At 35.4% G+C, this 21,778-nt stretch overlaps 1 protein-coding gene across 3 annotated transcripts; it reads left to right on the top strand.

Annotated features, from left to right (window-relative positions):
- The first annotated feature begins 7,506 nt into the window (after nucleotides 1-7,506).
- Nucleotides 7,507-21,777, top strand: LOC106644706 (NADP-dependent malic enzyme). 3 transcript variants are annotated; one of them, XM_089595918.1, is made up of 12 exons: nucleotides 7,507-7,747; nucleotides 7,846-7,918; nucleotides 13,341-13,518; nucleotides 15,067-15,225; nucleotides 15,510-15,691; nucleotides 16,225-16,717; nucleotides 16,807-17,032; nucleotides 17,149-17,291; nucleotides 17,380-17,674; nucleotides 17,779-17,923; nucleotides 18,978-19,089; nucleotides 19,759-21,777. In XM_089595918.1, exons 2-11 carry the CDS (start codon nucleotides 7,893-7,895, stop codon nucleotides 19,006-19,008), a joined length of 1,878 nt encoding a protein of 625 aa, XP_089452044.1. In that variant the 5' UTR covers nucleotides 7,507-7,747; nucleotides 7,846-7,892; the 3' UTR covers nucleotides 19,009-19,089; nucleotides 19,759-21,777. The 3 variants fall into 3 exon arrangements, with proteins under 3 accessions (XP_089452044.1, XP_089452043.1, XP_089452045.1); XM_089595917.1 differs by having other exon boundaries at nucleotides 7,507-7,918; XM_089595919.1 differs by lacking the exon at nucleotides 18,978-19,089 and having other exon boundaries at nucleotides 7,507-7,918.
- Nucleotide 21,778: the final 1 nt, after the last annotated feature.

The raw sequence follows: 21,778 nt of genomic DNA, 5'->3' as shown, positions 1-21,778 counted from the left end.
TGTAGATAAATCTTATTTTTTTAAGCTATATTTTTATTTTGTAAATTTATGAAACCTCTATGATTCGATATTTCATTTATGTTAGTTATTTTATGGAAAAAATTGAAAATTTATTTCCATTCTTGAAGTAAATACTTTGATTGATAATATAAATAATTTATATAAAATCCTTACGTGTAAAAACGTTTTACGACATTTACAAATTCAAATTCTCATTTTTTTTTTTTTTTTTTTTTTTTTTGCTGTGTTTTTCGTTAAATTAGTAAAATAATTGTACGTACTTACTACAAAAATTGCACTGCACAATGAGAATTGTAACATTTTTATGCAGAAATATTTCCCTGCTTAAAAATATCGTAAACATATGCGTGTATTGTTTGCATGATAAAATAAAATAAATAAAAAAGTATACTCTGTTTCTAACAGCAACTTTTGCAAGCACTATTATCAAGATTCTTGAATTTATGACACTTTGTTTTTTTTTAATCACCTTGCACCATAAAAAAAATTGTTAATATCAATATTGAGTAAGACAATTGTAACTAAACTTTTTCGAATGACAATCTTAACCTGGCAATAATTGGAGCAACTTTTGCATTTAACTAAATATTTTCTATTGCACTTTTCTACACCAATCGACCCAACTACGAGCTTTTTTCCACCATTAAATTCCATTGTGCAGAGTCACGCCTAAAGTTGGCCTACATGATGTACATACATTACATGAGACTATACATACAGAACCTCAATAGAAAAAAAAAAATATCAAATATACAGTATAGCGTGAGTGCAGTTTGGATGTATTTTAGGCATTTAAACTCGTACGATTATTTTTCAAGGCTCATATAGTAACTGCAGTTTTTAATCACAACATTAATTCACTCCAAGACAAATTTTAAAACGTATAAAAATTCATGGAGCTAAAAAAAATTACTCTTACTCCTTTTTAAGATGTTTTTAAAATTTTTAGAAATTTTTTATTTATATTTAGAAATAAAAACTTTGTATACAGACTGTTTATGCTCATATTTGTTAAATATTGGAATAGTGAGATTATGTAATAGAAATAAGCGACATTACTGTTGTAAAAATTATTTGATTCGCAGCACAAAAAAACATCCATATTTTGATACGATGCGTTGGTCTTATTTTTATTACATCTTTACGAGTACGATAAATTCCCCTTTCGTACTGCATCGTTTTTTCGACTATGCGAGAATGCCGAAAGGAACTTACGCAACCTCCTCGGGGATAAAAGATAGCTATATCCGTTTCATAATGGAGTTCTCATAATGCGATCCTAATGTCGTACTTGAAATCATTTTCCTTTTCTATCCACGATAAGCGAAATACCTTCCATTACGGAATTTAATAATATCGAATCGGATCTGAGTAATAGAAGACCAAATTATACCTCTTCTTTCGTAATTTCATTCGCGCTGCATATTATTGAATTATTTATTCTTCCGTAGTATTCTCATTATATTCTTCCGCTATTTCATTTTGGATAATGTTACGAATTTTCATCAACATCTAACAAATATGGAGCAATTGTAAAAACGTTTTTATGAACTTTTTTGTCTGTAAAAAGAAATTGCAAGGTCCAATTTTCACTATACACATAAAAATAGGTGTTTTCTCCTCGCACCAACGATGATTAATCTTTGTACACGTCATTTTTTTTTACTTATAAATATATGAGAAAACTTATTTACGATATTTAAGATGTTCATTTTTCGAATGGCACATATGCAACAGCTTTCTTAATTGGTACTGTATTTATTATACTTGCTCAAAATTTTTATTAAAATAATGTTAAGCACGTGAGCCAAGTAAATAAAACATGACTGAAATCATGAATTTGAGTAATACTATTTAGATTTTCAATAGATATGTATTAACTAATTATCTGTATATGTATTTTTCATTGAATAATTTTTAGAAAAGTCATTGATGATACAAGCATAAAAATTTTTAAACTATACTTTTTATCGAAACTTTCATAAAAAAATTTTAACTCTAACCACACGTTTACAAACAAAAATTTGTAAAAAAGCACTGCACGTCATTTCAAAAGTTTCTATTACTTAAAATTTCTTTCACTTGATAGGTATATGTACTAATTGAAGTATGCACCTTGTATTCCTGAGTTGAGGGTACCATAAATACAAGTAAAAAATCTTAATTATTTTATGCAGCTCTGTATCTGTAAAAAAATTTTCTCGGAAAATTGTATTCAATCTTACTTGAATATTTTCGTTAAAATTATAACAAAGGTTTAAGACAAAAATACATTTGTAATCAAATATAAGTTATCATTATTATAAATTTTTTTTTTTTTTTTTTTCTAGTTTTGATTATCCGATATGTCATAATTTGTGTATAACTGATGATTTAAAGATGAATAAATAAAAAAATTGTTGTATAAATATCTATATACGTAATGAATGCGCAAATTCAATTAAAAAATTTATTGAATGACTAGAAAATTTTCACGTTAGACTGTTGTGAGTATTTTTTAATATAGGTTTTACGAAATGTTGACCCATTATTTATGTTTCATAGTTGAATTATAATTGATTGATGCGCAAAAAAGAGAGAGAGATAGCATTGGAAAAAAAACTCATATAAAAAAGAGAAAATAAATGCAGGTGAGTGTCATAAATATAAATATGTATAAAATTTGACTATATAGTTGTAAAATTTATAAAGGTGATGAATGCCATGTACGATTTATCGAGCGTTGAAAGCGTCGAAATACGAATAAAAGAATCGAGTTTAAGAGAAACAAAGATGTAATAAGAAAAAATACGTTCTTTCTCCGTTTCTTCTATTCATAGAGATATTAAAGCTGCCTGTGCGACAGAAAAATGGTTTTAAACTGTGTGATTGTTAAAATTGTAAATAATCAAGGACTGTCACTATCACATTGTCATGAAAAATCTCACCCTGTACCAAACAGTGCACTATTAAATAAAAAAAAAATCCTACTACATTTTAGATGACCAATATAAATTTATTTAATTTAAAAAACTTTTGTGTTCATATAATAAAACAATTAAAGTATAATTATTATAGTACGACATCATTGGTAAGTTATTTTTGTTTTTTATATTGATTATAACTATTGGAAAAACGACGGAAATTATCCTTTTTAAATTTGACTCTAATTGTCATATCTAATTGTCAACCAGGGCGATCCCAAAGGTACCCAATGATCGTCCTGAAGGAAATACTCACAAATGAAAAAATCAACTATTTACTTACTAACAGGTACAAACTTCATAAATTTATTTATTGTTGATCAAGCAAATTCAAAATATAGAGAATAGTGAATAAAAATTTATATTTAAAAAATGTAGTCAAGAACTACTTTGGTTGTAAATCAACGAAATTGATTGTACTTTCCAAATTTACGATCTCGAGCTCAATAATTTACCATCGCGACAACACGCCTCTTTTGGAAATGCTGTGGAATCCTTATACAAGAAAACACGTTGGAAAATACATTTTCAGGGAAGCGAATCGATGGGTCAACGAAGCTTGGAAAATTTTTAGTTTACCATGATTTCAAAAATCGATTTGATTACATTGAATTTCAAATGACTACGAAAGGTCTTATTTTTGACATCGTATCTTTTTTTCGGTTTTTCTTATGCCTATAATTGGTAAAAAAATGCTTTTTTAATATTAATTCAATTCTCATTTTCAATTTGATTAAACTACAATTGTTTACGACGTATCTGCCGTATTTCTAAGGCTACACAACATTCAAATAAAAAAACATACACAAGAAATATTCATTTATTACTGACGTTCCGGAACATAATGGGATGTATTAAAAGGTTCTCTATTGTAAAAAAGAAATGTATCATCTCCATTAAATATGTCACTGCACATACAAAAAAAAGGTAAGTGAATAAAAAAAGCTGAAACTTTGAGCTCCTGTGATCACTAGTCGGATTCAGGACACGCGTCTGTCTCATCGGCCTTTTCTCTCTCACTGTAAAAAATATTGGAAATAAAATGAAAAGGACGAAAAACTCATAAGCTCGAGTGATGCGATAGGCGTGGCGTGCCTTTTCCAACTTTGATCTCCCAACATCCTTTTCTTTGTCTTTTGCCAGATGCAAGCCTCAGAACGGATGACAGATTATTATTTTTGTGATTTTTTTTTATTTTTACTGTCGATTTCGGCGTTTTACTATTTAAATTTTACTATGAGACGGAACATGCTCAAAGGAAAAGTTGAGTGAACGTAAATTTGTCAAATAATAGTTGGTTCGTATAAAAAAGACACACACACATAAAATAAATGGATGGGAATATAACATCAAAAGCTTTTAAAAATGAAAAATACGAGCGATACAAAGAAATAAACGAATAACCGTCAGCTGACATTGACGGAGCAGAACATTATTTCAATGTTAGAAAAATATGATACCTACTCCATTAATAACTTAGTTATTTTATTGGTAAATCCTGATAGTAAAATATTATATTTCATCACTTTAATACTATTTGTTAATGAAAAATAAAAAATAAAAATACCCCATGAATAATTTCAATCATTTGCTTAAAAACTCTAAGAGACCTAAACGAGTGCAAGTAAAGAGACGGAAAAGGTTCCAGATATCGATTTCAACTTTCCACCGATCCTTGGTTATGCAAAACTTTTATCACGACTTACGTAACCCACCGACATTTTTTAACTCCCCAAACGCCACCATAAATCGAAACACAGATTTCCTTCGTATAAATTTCAGCGAACGTCTCTTCCTTTATTTCCTTACCCCCCCACGTGAGCCTAGAAAATTTACTTGTATGCGTGCATAGGCGGAGACGTGTACGACCGGTTCCACAAAAATTCGCCATTTAGTTTAAAAATAATTTTTTTTGAATAAACATTATTCTTTGTTTATCTTTGAAACTAGGTTTATTTTGTTTCTAACATTATTTAATACGAGGGAAAAATTGTGGTAAGAATAAAATCTGCATGCGGAAAAAAATGTTGGAACCTTGCGATTTTTTGCTAGCAAGGACGAGATAAAGCTAAACTATTCCAACAACTCGACTGTTATAATATAATAACCCCATCTGTATAGTTAAACAATTTCTTGGAATTCTCGTTACTCGGCTCCTGAGATCTCGAAAAGCTTAGTACAAGCGAGTGCCAGAACTGCACTTATACTCGAAAGTAAAATCATAACTTTCTCTCAATAGACTTAAGCAAAGCTTCAAATCCTGAAAATGCTCGATTCAAAGTGACCAACAAAAATATACCCATAGTCAACAAGCCAAGTTTCGAAAGGACAACAATCAAGGGTAAGCCGAAATCATTCTGGTTGTGCAGGATCTGGGATACACGAGGCTTTCCGCGACGATTATTCAAGCGCCTCGACTTAGCGCAAGTTCATGGTCCACTGCACGGCACCCGATTGTCCAGCAAATATATACACGGTCAGCTAACGCGAACAATAACTTTCCAGCCGAGGAGATTTCCCGTGGCTATACAACCGGTGCACCTTAGGTGGAGCACTTATCGACTGCACCAAATTCTCGCTGTGTACCTTATACCTACATATATATTCCTATCCGCGGTTTATTTCCTGTCTCTCTCTCGTTCAATAGTTCCTTACAAGTGTATGTATGTACGCGTGTGCTTTGTAGCAGCGGCGGTTGTATCGAGAGAGTGATTGCGCCGCGCAAACATTCGCCCTTTTCCGAAGCTGTATTTGAATAAGCCGCTGAGTAAAGAGGCTGCAAGGAGTCACGGGGAAGATTGACTGTGTTAAATCCCGGGAAATTTCGTATTCCAAACGGCAAATATCCTCAGAGGACGGGAAATTGGCACAAAATCTACCACCTGTATACATTATATATACGGGCAACCCCCTATTTTTGTCCTCGGCTGTAATTAATGTTTTCACTATTGTCAGATAATATAATCGCGCAATTTCAATGCACAAAGGTCAACACCGTTACCATTGTTTGTTTAACTCAATTTTCTCTCAATTAAATTCAATCCGAATGCAACAACAATAACGTATACAGTTATCTCGTTGTTTTGTCTTTTGCATTTCTTTTGCAAACTATTGTATTACATGCATTGTATGGTTGAATCAAGCAACAGCCCCCCATGTAACTCTGGCTCTCTATGTGCACACTGTGAGACAACCGGAAAATTATTTAATCACGATTACGTGCAGGTGTATCGTGTACGGGGGGGGGGAGCTACCAAAATCTACAAAAGTTTGGGAACAGTGGAAGAGAATGTCTGCTCGCGACTTCTTGACGAGGTGCTCGAACCCAAGATGAAAAAATATGTAAAAAACCCCGCATCTGCTCTAGGACGCAGCTTGAAATTTCCGTAGCTCCCGGCGATGCAAAAAGTCGCTCGCTCCTGCAACCAGTGCGCGCTATATCGCCAAAAAAAAAAAAAAAAAAAAATCGTGCGACGAAACGTCTGTCTGGTGAGTATAGCCTATAGAGGTTGCGGTATAGAGCCGAGCTGCGGCAGCTGTTTGGGGAGTCAATTTTACGGCTATGCGCGGAAATGTTATCGTTTTCGATGTTTCGATTGACGAGTGAAAAAGTGAGGAAAATGCCTCGAGCACAATAAATTATTGTACTGTTGAAACTTTTTATTGAAATTTTAATGCATTGCTCAAATGTTTTGGTGTAATTACCATTATTTTTCTATCATTTTTCTCCATTTTTCAATTTACGGTCAAGGGTGTCGAGCTTTTCACTAGATATTATACTACCTTCTTTTTTCTAAAAGAAAAGCGCTGGTTAGATTTTTTACTTCAAACTTTTTACGTGCTCACCTACATTTTCCATCATTTTCATTAACTTTGAAGCTGCCTTCCCAGGGAAAAAAAGCACATGCTCCATGAGAGAATAACATTGCACTTACACTTTTTCCCTGGGACGGTAGAAGTGCCTAAGATTTAAATACCTTAGCCAGCCTTCCCCTTTGTAAAAAAAAAAAAAAAACGTGCCTGTTAGATTTTTTCTTCTACTGGCATTATAAAAAAAACTACCCTTTTAGTATCGTGTCAAAATAAAAAAAAATAAAAAAAGCGTACCTGACGACTTACACATTTCTCAGTAACCAGATCGTTATATTAATTAATTTTGATTACATCTTCCTTACTTACAACATACTTATCACGAAAACTCATTATTATCATCACTTTCTACAAATTTTAATAAACTAAAACTGTTAATAAACAAAAACAAAAAATAATAATAATAATAAACTAAAACACTACTAGCAAATAACAGATGTGAGTAATTGTAAAGTTACGCGATGAAACGCGAAAACTGCAAGTGTCTCGCGCGCTCTCTCCTGGTGAGCTTTTTTATGCAAAAAGCCCGCTTCGGCGCTTCGGAGCTTAAAAAAAGGGGGCGCTACTATACACGGTCGCTTTCAGGGCGGCGTCTGCTAGCTGCCGCCCCTCCGCGTCATATATATATCGTGTGTGACTGCACGCGCAGTCGCGCTAGACGCGTCTAACGCGCCGCCGTTTCCTTATTTCTTCGACTCCTCTCCTTCTCCTCATTTTATTTTCCTTCGTTGTTCTTCCTTCTCCTTATATTAAGTACATCCGTTATTTCTCCTCCGTTTCCTGTGCGTATAAGTGTGTATACGGTGTAAGGTGTATAACACACACCCGTTGTGCGTGCATGCACCAGCAGAAGTAATAAAACCTATAGCGCGGGATCAGCTGGTTTGTGTCCCGTGCGTATAAATATATTATCAGCTGCACACCTGCGCCGTTAAACTTATCGTGTACGTTCATAAGAAAATTAAAACTGGCTCATTAATAAATTGTACAGAGCACTGTGAGGCGTGTGTGACACTCGAGGGTACCTGTCCAACGGCAATGTTTTCCCTACAAAGGAGTATACTGTGAGTACCTTAACAATACAGCCAGGTAACGCCGTCTGCCTCTTCTGTGCTCCGAAATTTAATTTCAGTACTGCAAAATACATAAGTATATTGTATTATCTCTTTCGCCCATCACCTCTCGATTTACAGGCGTATATGTACGGGTGGGGGGAGGGATGATAATTGCACACCTGATATGGTTTTTCCTTTCCGTCTCATCGTTGTCCTCGTGGTGTTCGAACGAAGCAGCTAAAGCTTGCAAGCGTAAAATTAAAAAAAAAAAAAAAAAAAAAAAAATTACAAACGGAGAAAGTGTCAGAGCAGTGACATTCGGCCTACCTATATATTCGAGTTGCACACGTGAAAGATAAAAAAAAAAAGACATCAACAGAAAAACATGCACACACACCGTCCCTGGCCTTCGCTCCACATTTAGATCGTCAGCTGCTCGTTATATTATACATACAATATAATAATGCCCGCACTCTCTTACGTATACCTATTCTTCTTCTGCTTTGTCTCTCTATATACTCTCTCTTTTTTTTCATCTCTTTCTCTCTCTTGCTCTCTCGTCCTATATTTTGCCCCGCTCGCACATACACACACTTTTATTAGCAGTGGTGAACACCTTGGCGCTCCGAGAGAAAACGAGGTTAAGCTGTTTTGACCTCGTGCCATGTCTCTAATAATTATATGTCGATGTAGGGGTGTGAAAAAGGACCGCGTCCATTTTTTCGTATCGGACCATCCTGGGACCGCAACCGGGCAGCCCCAAAGGACACCCGTCGATCGGTACACGCAAACGTTAACTTTTAATGTAAACATTGAAGGGACGTGATTTTTTATTCACCCTCCGACAGTTGAATCATGTTATTCTTTAAACTTAATGATTATCTGATTTTTAACGCATACATTCTTTATCAAGAAAGGAAAGTAGGTAGGTAGGTCTGTAAAACTAAAACGATGTATAGAGACAAAGGGTTTCGGGCACGCTTCAAGCATTTACTTATATACTTACGTAGATCGGTATATCGTCTCTGAAATCGAGCGAAATTTTTAATTTTGCAATTGTTATAACAAATAGGCCAAGTAGCCCGATTTCATTGCACCCCCTACGGTGGTCATCGGCACAAACGGATATAAGTAACGAGGGATTTAAACCGGTCGATGACAGAACCTCGTGGCACGTGTCTCCTCGGCTCATCTATATACGGTCGATACTTATGTGTGTGGCAAGAAATAAAGTAAAGGGGGATGATTAGAGAAACAACCCCCTATACTTATGGGCAAGTACATACAAGAACGCGAGCGCCGAAGGTCTTCGTGTGCTACGGATCGATAGAACAAGTCGCGCGCCAGATACGAATTACGCACGCCCCCCGTGGGGTGTCTTTTTTTTTCCTTCTGTATATCCTTCAATTCAAGTATTAGCGTATAAGTAGGTAAATCGACAATTCTGGTGAAGAAAGCGCTGTTTCAGGTTTGATCATTTTGGCGCAGAGCTATGAGCAAAATGAAAGTGTAAGAAACACGTGTCTTTGCACCTTTTTTCCACGTTGACTACAACAGCAGGTGTGATTCGTTAAAGTTGAAACAAAATTTTTTTGTGATAACGCTATATTATTAGACCCTAAAATGTTAGATAACGCTTTATTCCACGAGCACGTCAAGGGCAACACTTTTAGTTGTTGAAAAACGCGTGATAACAATGGCAGATAAGAGCATTAGTCTTCTTATGTGATCGTTGCATGGTTTGGAAAAATCGATAATACGTTTCGAATTGTTCATTAACCTACTTGATATGCGTATGATTTTTATCGCGAATCTCAAATCTCGTGAGAAAATTTTCATGCCGATGTAAGATAAGATAAGTATTGAATTATCTTCCATTTGCGGAGTTATATTGAAAAATTTAGGATAGCCCGACTATCGCTTTTCGACAATTACTCGCTCAAACAGGAGACCATATAATTCCCAAAAAAAAAAAAAAAAAAAACAATAATTACAATACTCTCTGTATTCGATACTATACAAGAACAACCACATCACAAACCACAAAGCCATGCAAACTTAGTTATGATAACATTGCAGCGCGAGAGAGGCGTCCGAAGAATTTTTCCCGCGTCAAATAGTTTCCTGGATCGGAATTTTCCAAGGATAAAATGGGAAAAAGCATTATTGAAAGTTTTTGTATTCTGTTTACTTCGAAACAAGTTATTTTACATATATTTAGAGATACCGCGCTTCACTTCCGTTTATAAGTTCACGGCTGTTTTGCAATCGCATCCGAAAACTTTTCACCCTGTAAATTTATCTCTGTGTCGTGCAAGGAGCTATTGTCTTATCACGTGGAAATTACTTATTAACTCGTGCTTTTACATTCACTATTAAGTTATAAGGTCTGTTGATATGTAAATGAAAAAATTCCAAATGCACCAAATTTAAAGATTTTTTTCAAGCACATCGTCATAGATACAACCCCAAGGGCAGATGCGAAAGTAAGATAAGACGTGAAAATCAATGGCCTATACGACTTCGACAATGCTGTAATGGCGTTGGCACGTGCAAACGTTGGAAACGTCCTTGTGACAAAGTCGAAAATTCATTCATTGTTTCCTCTTTTACATAATGTTGCAAAAACGCTCGAGTTACTGTATTCTATTTTGAATGGTATTTATTTATTCAAAACTGTTTTCATTAAACTAAAACTACGTGATAGGTATATACCTGTCAAATTGAACAAAACAAAACAAAAAAGAAGATATTCAATAAAAGCTACTTAAAAATAAACTCTCTAAGGTAACACAAAATGTCGCAAAATGAAAAGGTAACAAACTTATTCGCTAAGAGTGCTTCGACAGTTCACGTTGGACGTTACCGTAGCGTGTACCAAGCGAAAATTTTCCATAATGACCCGCAGTATGCAGCCTCTTTCTCTCTCTCTCTCTCGCTCAATCTCTCGAGTTTCCGGCTCCGTTCGAAAGCCAGCAATCATAAAATCATAATTCCAAGAAAGTCCATCTCTTTCTTTCTCTCTCTCTCTCTCTCTCTCTTTTTGAACTATGCGGGACGTTCCACATACTTCAAAGAGAAAGAGAGAAAGGGTACCCTTCGTGTGTACGATATAATTTTGTTCATCGAATAACTCACGAAAACTCGCTTCGACCGCTACAATTTCAACTTCCTCGGGTACAGTCTACAATCATAAGCAGTAAAAAATTTTGCACAAAGACCGGACCGATTTAACACGTTTGCAAACATTTTGTAATGTATTTCCATTGAGTACAGTAAAAGACATATTTTTGGTCGGAAAAAAAAAAAATAGAAACTTTAACTACACGTTTCAAACGTGTTGTTTTAGCACACGTGGATTTAGAGTGAGAGATGGGCCGAGCGCGCGATTACACGCCGTCAACGAGGTATTTTGAGATCCCAGAGCCTTTTATTATTTCGGGACCAACGCCTATACCCATGCACTGTTGTAAAGCACCGACTGAATATTATTATTTTCCGGGCTACGGGGTCGAGGCCTGGGAAAGCGGAAAACAGCATTGTACTCCATGGCTATAGTTTCAATGTGACCCAAATATGGGACTGTTAAATTAATTTTTTCATGAGCTCATATACGGTGTAAATTTAGATACCCGATGTGGTTACAAACGAGGATAGAGTCATATTGAGAGCGCAGGGAGAATAATATACAATAGCACGTAATTATAGTAGCGTGCGGTAAACGCGTGGTATATACCTGTATTCGCTGGTTACAGCTATGGCCACGCAAAAACCGGATTGATCTACGCAGCGCGAACGAAACAGCTGTTCGATATGATCATCAGCTGTGCAGATATGAGTCAAGTAGAACGAGTTTCCGCTAATGTCCTTCCCTTCTTTGTTCTCTCTCGCTCTTCCTTTTTTTTTTTTTTTTTTTTTTTTTTTTTTTTTTTTTTTCTATAGCATGTATATAAGTGCACAAGTACGCACTTGAGAGTACATTCTTGCGATTAGGTAATTTTAAACTGTTACGTGTCATTGTTATTGTTTTTAAGTTTTTTATCCATATGCCAGTTTTTAGGATTTTTAAAAAATTAAAATTTCGACCAATCCACGAGAATCAGCGAGTTTCATACACTTTTAAACTCTCAGCTGAGATTATTTTTTTATTTGACTTATTATTTACGTACAACAATAAAATATTAATACACAGTTTTGGAAACAATACTGATGTTTAAAATTTCAACCAAATACAATTTTATAATAGACTCCACAATGATATTTATTATTTTTTAATTTTCGATTTCATCAATTTATTACTAATACTGAATAATAGTCGCTTAAAATACGAAAATCGATAAAATTCGATTCACGATTATAACGGTATCTCCTTTGTTCCGCGATAATTTATCAGAGTTTTATAGTGAAAAAAGTAGCCTTTAACAGATTTTCGTCCAAGTTAATAAGTGTACGAGCTTTCATTTTTACGTAGCAACCTACTTAATGAGATAAGATTAGGTAAATAAAAAAATGATAACGTAAAGCGTGATTTATATCTATGTCAAATCTTTTGTTTGGTTTTATGCTCAAGGTCCAAAGGCACTGAAATACCTGTTAGTTAATCCAATAGTTACTCAATTGGTTCCTTTTTTTTTTTTTTATTTCCAACCTACTAATATATTGTACATTTTATTTTTATCCAGTATTTATGTAATTACTTTTTACGACGTGACGGATAAATGCACAAAGTTTAAAAATAAAAAAAACACGAAAAAATTAGAAAAATGACAACTTTTTTCGATATTTACAAGTCTAATGTAACTTTTCTTTAATGTAAATTCGTTCCAATAATGTTTATAATTTACACCTCGGGGCTCATAAATAAATTTAAAAATAATTTACATTAAATAATACCACTAAAAAATTTGATGAATTGAAGCTTTGTCCTAATTAATTATTGAGTGCAGAATTATTAATAAGTAATTATGTTATCATGGAGTTAAGGTGATTTTTTTGTAATCTAAACTATGTTGTCATGCTCAATAAATTTTTAAAGACTCAACCAACTTGAACCACTCATTCCACAAGCCTTTCGAGCGTGAAATAATGAAGCAACTCTATATATGTATATTCACATTATCTTATGGATAACACCCATACAGTATCATAGTAACACGGTAACCTTGACAAGTAAAGAGCGAGGTAAAGAGTATCGAGTGACCATATACAGCTTTTATTCTACAACTTTTTGCATCACTATATGGCACAGCTTTCGTAGAACTGTATCAAAATGCGATAAAATACCTACGTCATCCACCGAATATAAAAAGGCAAAGTGCGCGTCACCTCCATGATGTATCACATTAATTCTCGCCCCGAGCCTAGTATCATCATGATATAGTATGACCTTCTTTATGTTTCATGATTTCCTTTATATGTTTCCTCTCTGTAGAACGTGCGGGAGAAATGGTAGCGGACCGAGCGGCGCGTGGACTCGGGTACTGCCGGCTGCGACGTGCCGACATTACCCCCAACAACAATGCAGGGACTTACACGAGGTACAGGGTGATGTAGTGCCTATCAACATGGTCCAGGGCATCGGACATCTGCGCGATCCTCGTCTCAACAAGGTTTTATATCTCCCATTGATTAATTAATATGTTGAGTGGAGTAATTAAGTCCATGATGACTTTTGGCGCAAAACGATGCTAATTGAATTAATTCATTTATCGAGTACGGCCAAGTGTGGAGACGTGTTTCTGTTCTCATGCATTTTTAAGCTGTTGTTGTTTTTTCTTTTTTTTTTTTCTTTTTTTTTTTTTTTTTTTTTTTTCCACACGTAGTAAATAACTTGAAGCTGTTAGAGTTTAATTATTATATTTTTACATTGAAAAATGTATACTTTTTTCGCTAAATTAAAACTATCTATGATTAGATCTGCATTTTGTGTTGAAAAAATACATGAATAATAGTAGAGCTCTGAGAAATTCTTTGACCGTGCGAAATGGAAACTTCATTGAGAATGTAAACATATCGATTTATTAGTCGAACGCTCGCAAATCAAATAAGCTTGAGGCAAGTAGCTATGTTTACATGAAAATTTCAAAATGGTTTTAAAAAAAATTTCGATTGTAATTGATTTATTACTAATTAATCATTTAATAATTTTCAATCATCATAAATTTAATACCTACTCTATGTAAAACTCTTATAACTTATCACCTATAATTTTTTACAATTTTATAGCTAAAAAAAAAGTAAATTTATTTATTAACTTGTTTTTAAAAATCCCCAATTTCATATTACAAAATTTATTTTATTTTATATTTTGTACAAGCTACAAAATTAACAAATAAATTTATAAAATGTGTATGAACATGCTCCACATCAAATTTTTAATTTGATTTAATGTCCATTACATTATTAATTTATAATATTAAAAAACAATTAAACTTTACGTTTTTTAAAATTTTTATTCGCCATAATTACATTATCTGCCATTTACGTAATTTGTAATTAGAAAAAATACAATTGTTTGTTACTTCTATAATTTTCAATCGAAAATTGTTTAATTAAAAATCACCAAAGTATTTTTTTTATTATTATTTTTTTCAATTTAAAATTAAAAATAAAATAGGTAAAAAATGTGTCATTAAATTAAATACGTATCTAGTTTTTCACGCTTTTGGTATGTATTAAACAAGTAATAAAGATTTGACATTCAATTTAAATATTTGGTGCGAGGAAGAAAAATATTAACCCAATATTATCGTGCTCGTATTAGAATAGTGGTATATTTGCCTCGTTCATTTAATCCATCTTGACTTTGAAGAATTTCTATGAATTCTATATTTCCTCTGTATGTCATGTATTCACACTACCTCTACGAGTCAGATTGACCTAAAATAACCTTTTGATTGCGTGACAATCGAGTGTTTGTAACGGATAGTACATAATTCTAAAGGTTTTTTTTTTGTTATACCACACCCCGCTATAATATTTCTCGGGTCCAAAAAAAAAAAAAAAAAAAAAAAAAAAAAAGAACAAATTTACTCTGAATAATGAAGCCACTGACGAGAACAGTGCGAAGCTCGTTTGTCGAGCGTGAAAAAATAATGGAAAGAGATGGGCGAGGAGCCGAGCAAACAGTAAAGCCGGCGATTATAAAATTTTTAAAGGGCTTAGCCTTCACGCTGGAGGAGCGAATAGCACTGGGAATCCACGGGCTCCAGCCGCCGAGATTTAAGACCCAAGAGGAGCAGCTGGCTCTGTGCAAAGCTTCCGTAATGAAGTACACCGAAGACCTGAACCGCTACCTCTACCTCGTCGAGCTTCAGGTAAACGAGAGTGTGAATCCTTGATGGGATGATAAATATAAGTTCGTTCGTTAGATTATTGAGAGCCTTTCCAATATTAAACAACTCAAGCTTTTTTTTCCCCATTTTCCGTGTGTTCCTCTTATGCGGAAGAATGGGTGTTTTAAATTATACGCAGGTATACTTGCACAGCAGATTTAACTGGGAAATAACGTTACGTGCGTGTTGAACACTCTCATGAACGGGAGTAAGTATACGAGTACTTATAATGGTTGTTTTTTTTTTTTTTTCCCCCGACTGTACAGGAACGAAATGAGCGATTGTTCTTCCGATTGTTGAAAGAAAACATTGAGCAAATGATGCCGATCGTGTACACACCAACGGTTGGTCTTGCCTGTCAAAAGTTCGGGGTGATATATCGTCGCCCGCGGGGTCTCTTCATCACCATCTACGACAAGGGACACATCTACGAGATCCTCAACAACTGGTAGGTTGCCTATGCAATTTTGCAAAAAAAAATACAAACTCCCCCTCCTGAACTGTAAATAATTACATTCAATGTACATTTATCGTGTTTCGAAAAAATTTCATCCATTTTGGGATTCTCTTATCTAGAGTTTTTTTTTTTTTTTTTTTCTTATGCATCAAATTAACACGAAATATTAATAAAAATGTGTTTATCTGCTTTTGCCGAGCGCGTGAATTCCGCGTGTTTTCCCAGTGTAGAGCCGAGACGGCCAAGGATAAATGACTATTTTTGCGCTCCGATGCGTACAAGCTAAATGTAAAAATATAATTGGCTATACGCACTTTCGACCACGCGGTGGATGAACGCGCGTTGCTGGGCTACACCTGCAAATACTGTCTCGCGTGCGAGCATATTTTTTTTCAACGACACCATAATTTAAAATGTGATGGTATCACTGAACTGATGCTACCGCGCGCTCTATAGAAACCAATCATCTCCGATTCTACCGATATACTTACCGATCTATTGGGGGAAAAAAAAAATCACTACAGGCCCGAGCAAGCGGTGCGTGCCATCTGCGTGACGGACGGCGAACGGATCTTGGGGCTGGGCGACCTCGGTGCCTGCGGTATGGGCATTCCCGTGGGCAAGCTGGCCCTCTACACGGCCCTGGCCGGCATAAAGCCACACCAGTGCCTGCCGATCACGATAGACGTGGGCACGAACAACGAGCAGCTGCGCAACGACCCGCACTACATCGGCCTGAACAAGCCGCGCACCGTCGGCCCCGAGTACGACGAGCTCCTCGACGAGTTCATGTCCGCGTGCGTGAAAAAGTACGGCCAAAACGTCCTCATACAGTTCGAGGACTTTGGCAACCACAACGCCTTCCGGTTCCTCGACAAGTACCGCAACGCCTACTGCACCTTCAACGACGACATACAGGGCACCGCGGCGGTCGCTGTAGCCGGGATCATCGCCTCGCAGAGGCTCACCCGGAAACCCATGAGGGACAACAAGTTCGTCTTCCTGGGAGCCGGAGAGGTGAGCCCCCATTTTCACCCATCGATGTACCCAAATGTTTGTTTGGGTTGGCGATGAAAAAACACCATTCCCTGTATATGCGAATTTAGGCGGCAATCGGTATCGCGGATCTGTGCGTGCGAGCTATGGAGGCCGAGGGCTGCTCCAAGGAAGAGGCACGCAACAACATATGGATGCTGGACATCAACGGGCTGCTCACCACGACTCGGAAGACCGGTGACCTGGAGGGCCACAAGATTTTCTACGCCAAGGACGTGCCGCCGGTGAATACGCTCGCCGAGGTGGTCAAGAAAATCAAGCCGTCCATCCTGATTGGTGAGTCGGTGAAATTCATCATTTGCCAACAACGCACGCATTGTGTGCTTGACTTTTTTTTTTTTTTTTTTGAGAAAATTGTTTATTGTCATTTATGTGTGTGTATCGTAACGCAGGCGCTTCGGCAGCGGCCAAGACTTTCACACCGGAGATCTTGCGAGAGATGGCCCAAAATAACGAGAGGCCATTGGTCTTTGCGCTGAGTAATCCGACGAGCAAAGCCGAGTGTACGGCCCACGAGGCTTACGAGCACACCGAGGTAAATTTTATTCGTACGTGTAAAAAAAAAGGAGATAAATTAAAATTAAAATGTTTTTTTTTTTTTTTTTTTTTTTTTTTATTACCAGGGCAGAGTTCTATTCTCGTCGGGCTCGCCTTTCGGCGACGTGAACTACAAGGGTAATATCTTCAAGCCGGGCCAAGGCAACAACGCGTACATATTCCCCGGCATAGCCCTCGGTGTGATAGCAACCGGCTGCCATCACATACCCGAGGACATGTTCCTGCTTTCCGCCCGCGAAGTCGCTAATCGCGTGACCGACGAGGACCTCGACCAAGGTAGCCTATACCCGCCCCTAAACGTCATACAAGAGTGTTCCATCGACATTGCCTGCAAGATCGCCGACTACGCCTACAGGCATGGTAATTAATGATGCACATGCATATATACACATATTGTATTCGAATTTTCATTGCGTTTTACGGAAAATTAATCGCGTGTACCGCACTTGATTCTTTGCACGCAGGAAACTTGGCCAGTGAGTATCCGGAACCAAAGGACAAGCGCTCGTTCATCATAAGCAAAATGTACGACTGCGACTACGACAGTCCCCTGGCCAACATGTACACGTGGCCCGAGGGCTTCAGCAATCCGCGCACCTTGCCCGAAAAGTGAGTACCTCACACTCGAGTGACATTTATTCGTAAAACTCGCTGCAACTGGGTGATGGCTGCAGGGTATATACCTTTCAATACCTATATCTGCACTTGGAAAACGAAAATCGATGTACAGTTTTATAGATTTAGAATACGCAGCGTAATTGGAGACAATACTCTAAACTTATATCAATGATGGCCCAATCACACGCATGCTATAAGTTTTTATCGGTAGTTGATCTAGCTGTAGTAATATTTTAATCGTCTTTCGCAGTAATTTTTTCATTGTATCAGTGTGGTGTACACTTGATATTGAATGTTTTTAAGCTTGAGTAACCGCTTATTATTAACTCACACCAATTGACTTGTTCTGACGCTAATAAGCTTCAATGCCACCATAGAAACACCATAACTTGCTTTGAAAAAAAAAAAAAAAAAAAAAAAACTATCCTATCAACGCCACGATACCGATTTAAAACGATATTTCGATCTAATCACCACGACGATGTAATCGCGATAGAAATAACGGTTAAGTGTTTGATCGGCATAACCGAGCATCGATCATCACTCCCGCAATCAAATGAAGCAATTATTACTTAATGCTTATCGAGGCACAGTCACGGCAATGCGGGCGCCACTCGGTCTCGATTGATCACTTTGAGAAGCAGTGCACAGCTGTCTATATATCTACACGCGTATAAATTAACAGCACGTTTATGTACATGTATTGCAATATATGCACAAGAGAGTCTTTTCATTCTCTAACCGATCACTGAGTTTAAAATTGAATGTCGAATGTTAATTGACGGTGCTAGGGAGGCTAGCGACTGCTGATATTTTTTTTTTTTTTTTTTTTTTTAATGTATGCTTTTATGATTATATACTTATGACCTGCTTGGTCTGCTAGTTTATGGTTAACAACTAAGGAGCGGTAAAACAGACACTCGCACAAAACATGGTTTTATAGATGTGTTTTTATGTTTTAGCAGATAAATTTAAGCATCAATAAGACGTTTCCTCGTCACTTCTGAAACTTATTGACAGATTAATTTTTTCTTTATTTTCATAGCTTTTACCGTGATATCGAACTTTTGTGGTAGCCGGTCGAAGATAAACGCCGATGACGATACGTGTATAACACACGAGTAGTAGACGGTCGTTCCTCGAACTACTCCAAAGTGGTAAATAAATTACGATTATTTATCGACATATATATTATATACCTGTATATTCATAAATGTATTCAAATATTGTCGTTCGATTGATATGTACTATTTGCAACCAATCCAACAAAATGATTATATTTGGAGTAACAACTGCAAGCGTCCCGTTGAAATTACATTCATGTGGCCGTGACTGATAATTATGAACATTCAACCACCCAAGCGATTCGAAATCAAAACAAAGCTTTACTTTTCTCCCGCATGCGATCATAACAAAAGAAAAAACAAAACTTTAACGTATCTACAAAAAAAAGTCCAACGACTGCACGCACTGTATTGGCAAGCAATATTTACCATGTATTTTTGCATGCATGATGATGTGTCCTTATGAAATTTAAAAAAATCAGCCATAAGCATGCTTAGGACTTACGAAAGTATGGATTGTTATGCGAAATCAAGAGCGAGTAAATGCACGTATCCTTGGCTGCAAACGTTTTCATAGGTTTTGCAATCACAATAAAAAAAGTGCAACCAGCATACACACCATTCTGGGAGGGATGAAATAGTGATTAACGCGGTACATTATGTATTAACTGAGGGTGCATTTTTGAAGAATCAAAAAAAAAAAAAAACGTTAACTCAAAAAAAAAAAAAAAAAAATCATAGAAAATTTTTCTTATCCAACAGCTTGTAACATGCCTGATCCCGAAGATCTCACGAGCAAGGCAAGGATCAAAAGGGTCGTTCTACATAATACAAAAATATAACAACAACAAAAGTACACCTGCGCGCTTACGCATCCCTGTCGCATATAAAACACACATTTAGCTCAGAATTCAGTCTTTTTTTTTTTAATTGAAGGTCGCGCTAATGTTTTGGATTTCATTGAAATTACTGTGCGCGTCTCGATGAGTTTGAATTGAAAAAATTGCACACGCCGCTTGTATACCGCAAAAGCTATAATCGTATCACCGTGAACGTTTCGCAATTAGTAAATTTTCCACGTTGACGTTGAACATATTAAGTACACGTGTGTTATACCTAAAGATTGATGATTAGAGGAGAGGAAAAATTGATTATTGAACGTTTTGTTTTACCTACTACAAAGATTTGAGTTTTCGAAGACTTTACCATACCATTGTCGTCTCGATAAATCGACTATATATCATATATTGTATACTGCCTTCTTCTTCCTTTTATATGACATGTATACACGTATCACACTCGTTATTATATACATTTCATTCATGTTGACGTAGCGAAAAGCTAATAGCTGTTCGTTTTTATTAATTTTTTTTTTTTTTTTTTTTATTGTTATACAACGATCGTTTAAAGTAACTAAGAGTGTTTCGATGATAAAAGATGTATTCTTTGATTTATATATGTGTGTTATACATATAAATATCTAAATATACACGCGTTCATGTAACCACGTGATTACCCAAAAGTAATAATAATAATAATAATAATAATAATAATAATAATAATAATAATAATAATGTAATACACACGCGCTAAAAAGTGTATACAACTCCATAGTTCAAATACACGACGAAGAACCGAAGAGAGTATTTACTAATAAATATTTACTATTATAATTACGACCGCGCAGTATGTTTTGAATTTTGGTACTTACGTTTTTCAGATTGAATATTCGGTAAATGTTAACAATTTATCTCCAATATCATAACGTACGCTAATACTTATTGAGTGTTGAATAAAAATCACAAGTTAAATGGTTAAGCCGGGAGAAACAAATCTTCACTGTTCAAGTAGACTTAACTTAAACATAACTCAAATGAGATGAAAAAACTTAAAAAATTGATTAAATTATTAAAATAAAATAAAACCTGGATTGTGTGATTCTTGTCGATAATGGAAAAAAAAGTTTAAAAAAAAAAAAAAGAAAAAAAAGACTTGTATTATAAATGTTCAATCTTCTTAAAAAATCTTTACAATTTTCTATAAAAATCTTCGTTGTGTCGCGCTTCAGTTGAAATGTATTCTTTGTGCATACCGTTGGCTCTGCTGTTAAAATAAATAAATAAAGAAGTTGTCCAATGCTGCAAAAATGTGTACGTGATAAAAAAAAAATAGACAAACAAAAAAATGTAATTGACACGTGCTATAAAAATCGTCGACCGACTGATAGAAGATATCACACGAAAGCCAGCAATTGTGATTTCACGAAGAATAAATAAAAATAATAAAAGCAAGCAACAATAATTAAATACTTACAACAATTTACGACAACAGTATTTTTCGTATATATACGCATGTGTATATATACACATGTATATTTACATTTTACAAAGCAAAGCTGTGTAAACTCGTGTATTGAATTTTACAACCGACGCAAAGCAGAGAGGCTTTTGTTAACATGTGGTTCCTACGAGTACGCGAAAAAAAATATAGAAAAATTTTAGTTAGCCAATTGTCAATTAGATATGAATTTCTATTTAATTGATATGTCACAAATAGGAAATTTGATTTATTTAGCGAATTACTTGATTCTCTGGAAGGAAAAAAAAAACTATAATGAACACTCGACGATGTAGCATTGTGTGTAATTTTAAAACGTTTGAAAGTACATCTACTCTTTGTAAATGTGAAATCGATATTTTCTATTGTTGCGCTGTATCCTTCAGAGAATGGATAAATTTAAAAAATTGAAAAAAATATTGTAAGACAGAAAAATAAATATGAG

This window comes from Copidosoma floridanum, unplaced genomic scaffold (assembly GCF_036245765.1).
Source record: "Copidosoma floridanum isolate Cflo_tuat_1 unplaced genomic scaffold, Cflo_Japanese_pri ptg000029l, whole genome shotgun sequence".
Lineage (NCBI taxonomy): Eukaryota > Metazoa > Arthropoda > Insecta > Hymenoptera > Encyrtidae > Copidosoma > Copidosoma floridanum.
This window is presented reverse-complemented; position numbering and strand designations above follow the sequence as displayed.

Bases quoted from the DNA above. Each gene is read 5' to 3' on its own strand.
- LOC106644706 (XM_089595918.1), top strand. From the start codon at position 7,893: ATGTTTTCCCTACAAAGGAGTATACT. The intron at 15,226-15,509 runs GTAAACGAGAGT...CCGACTGTACAG, and splicing joins TCTACCTCGTCGAGCTTCAG to GAACGAAATGAGCGATTGTT. The intron at 15,692-16,224 runs GTAGGTTGCCTA...AAATCACTACAG, and splicing joins TACGAGATCCTCAACAACTG to GCCCGAGCAAGCGGTGCGTG.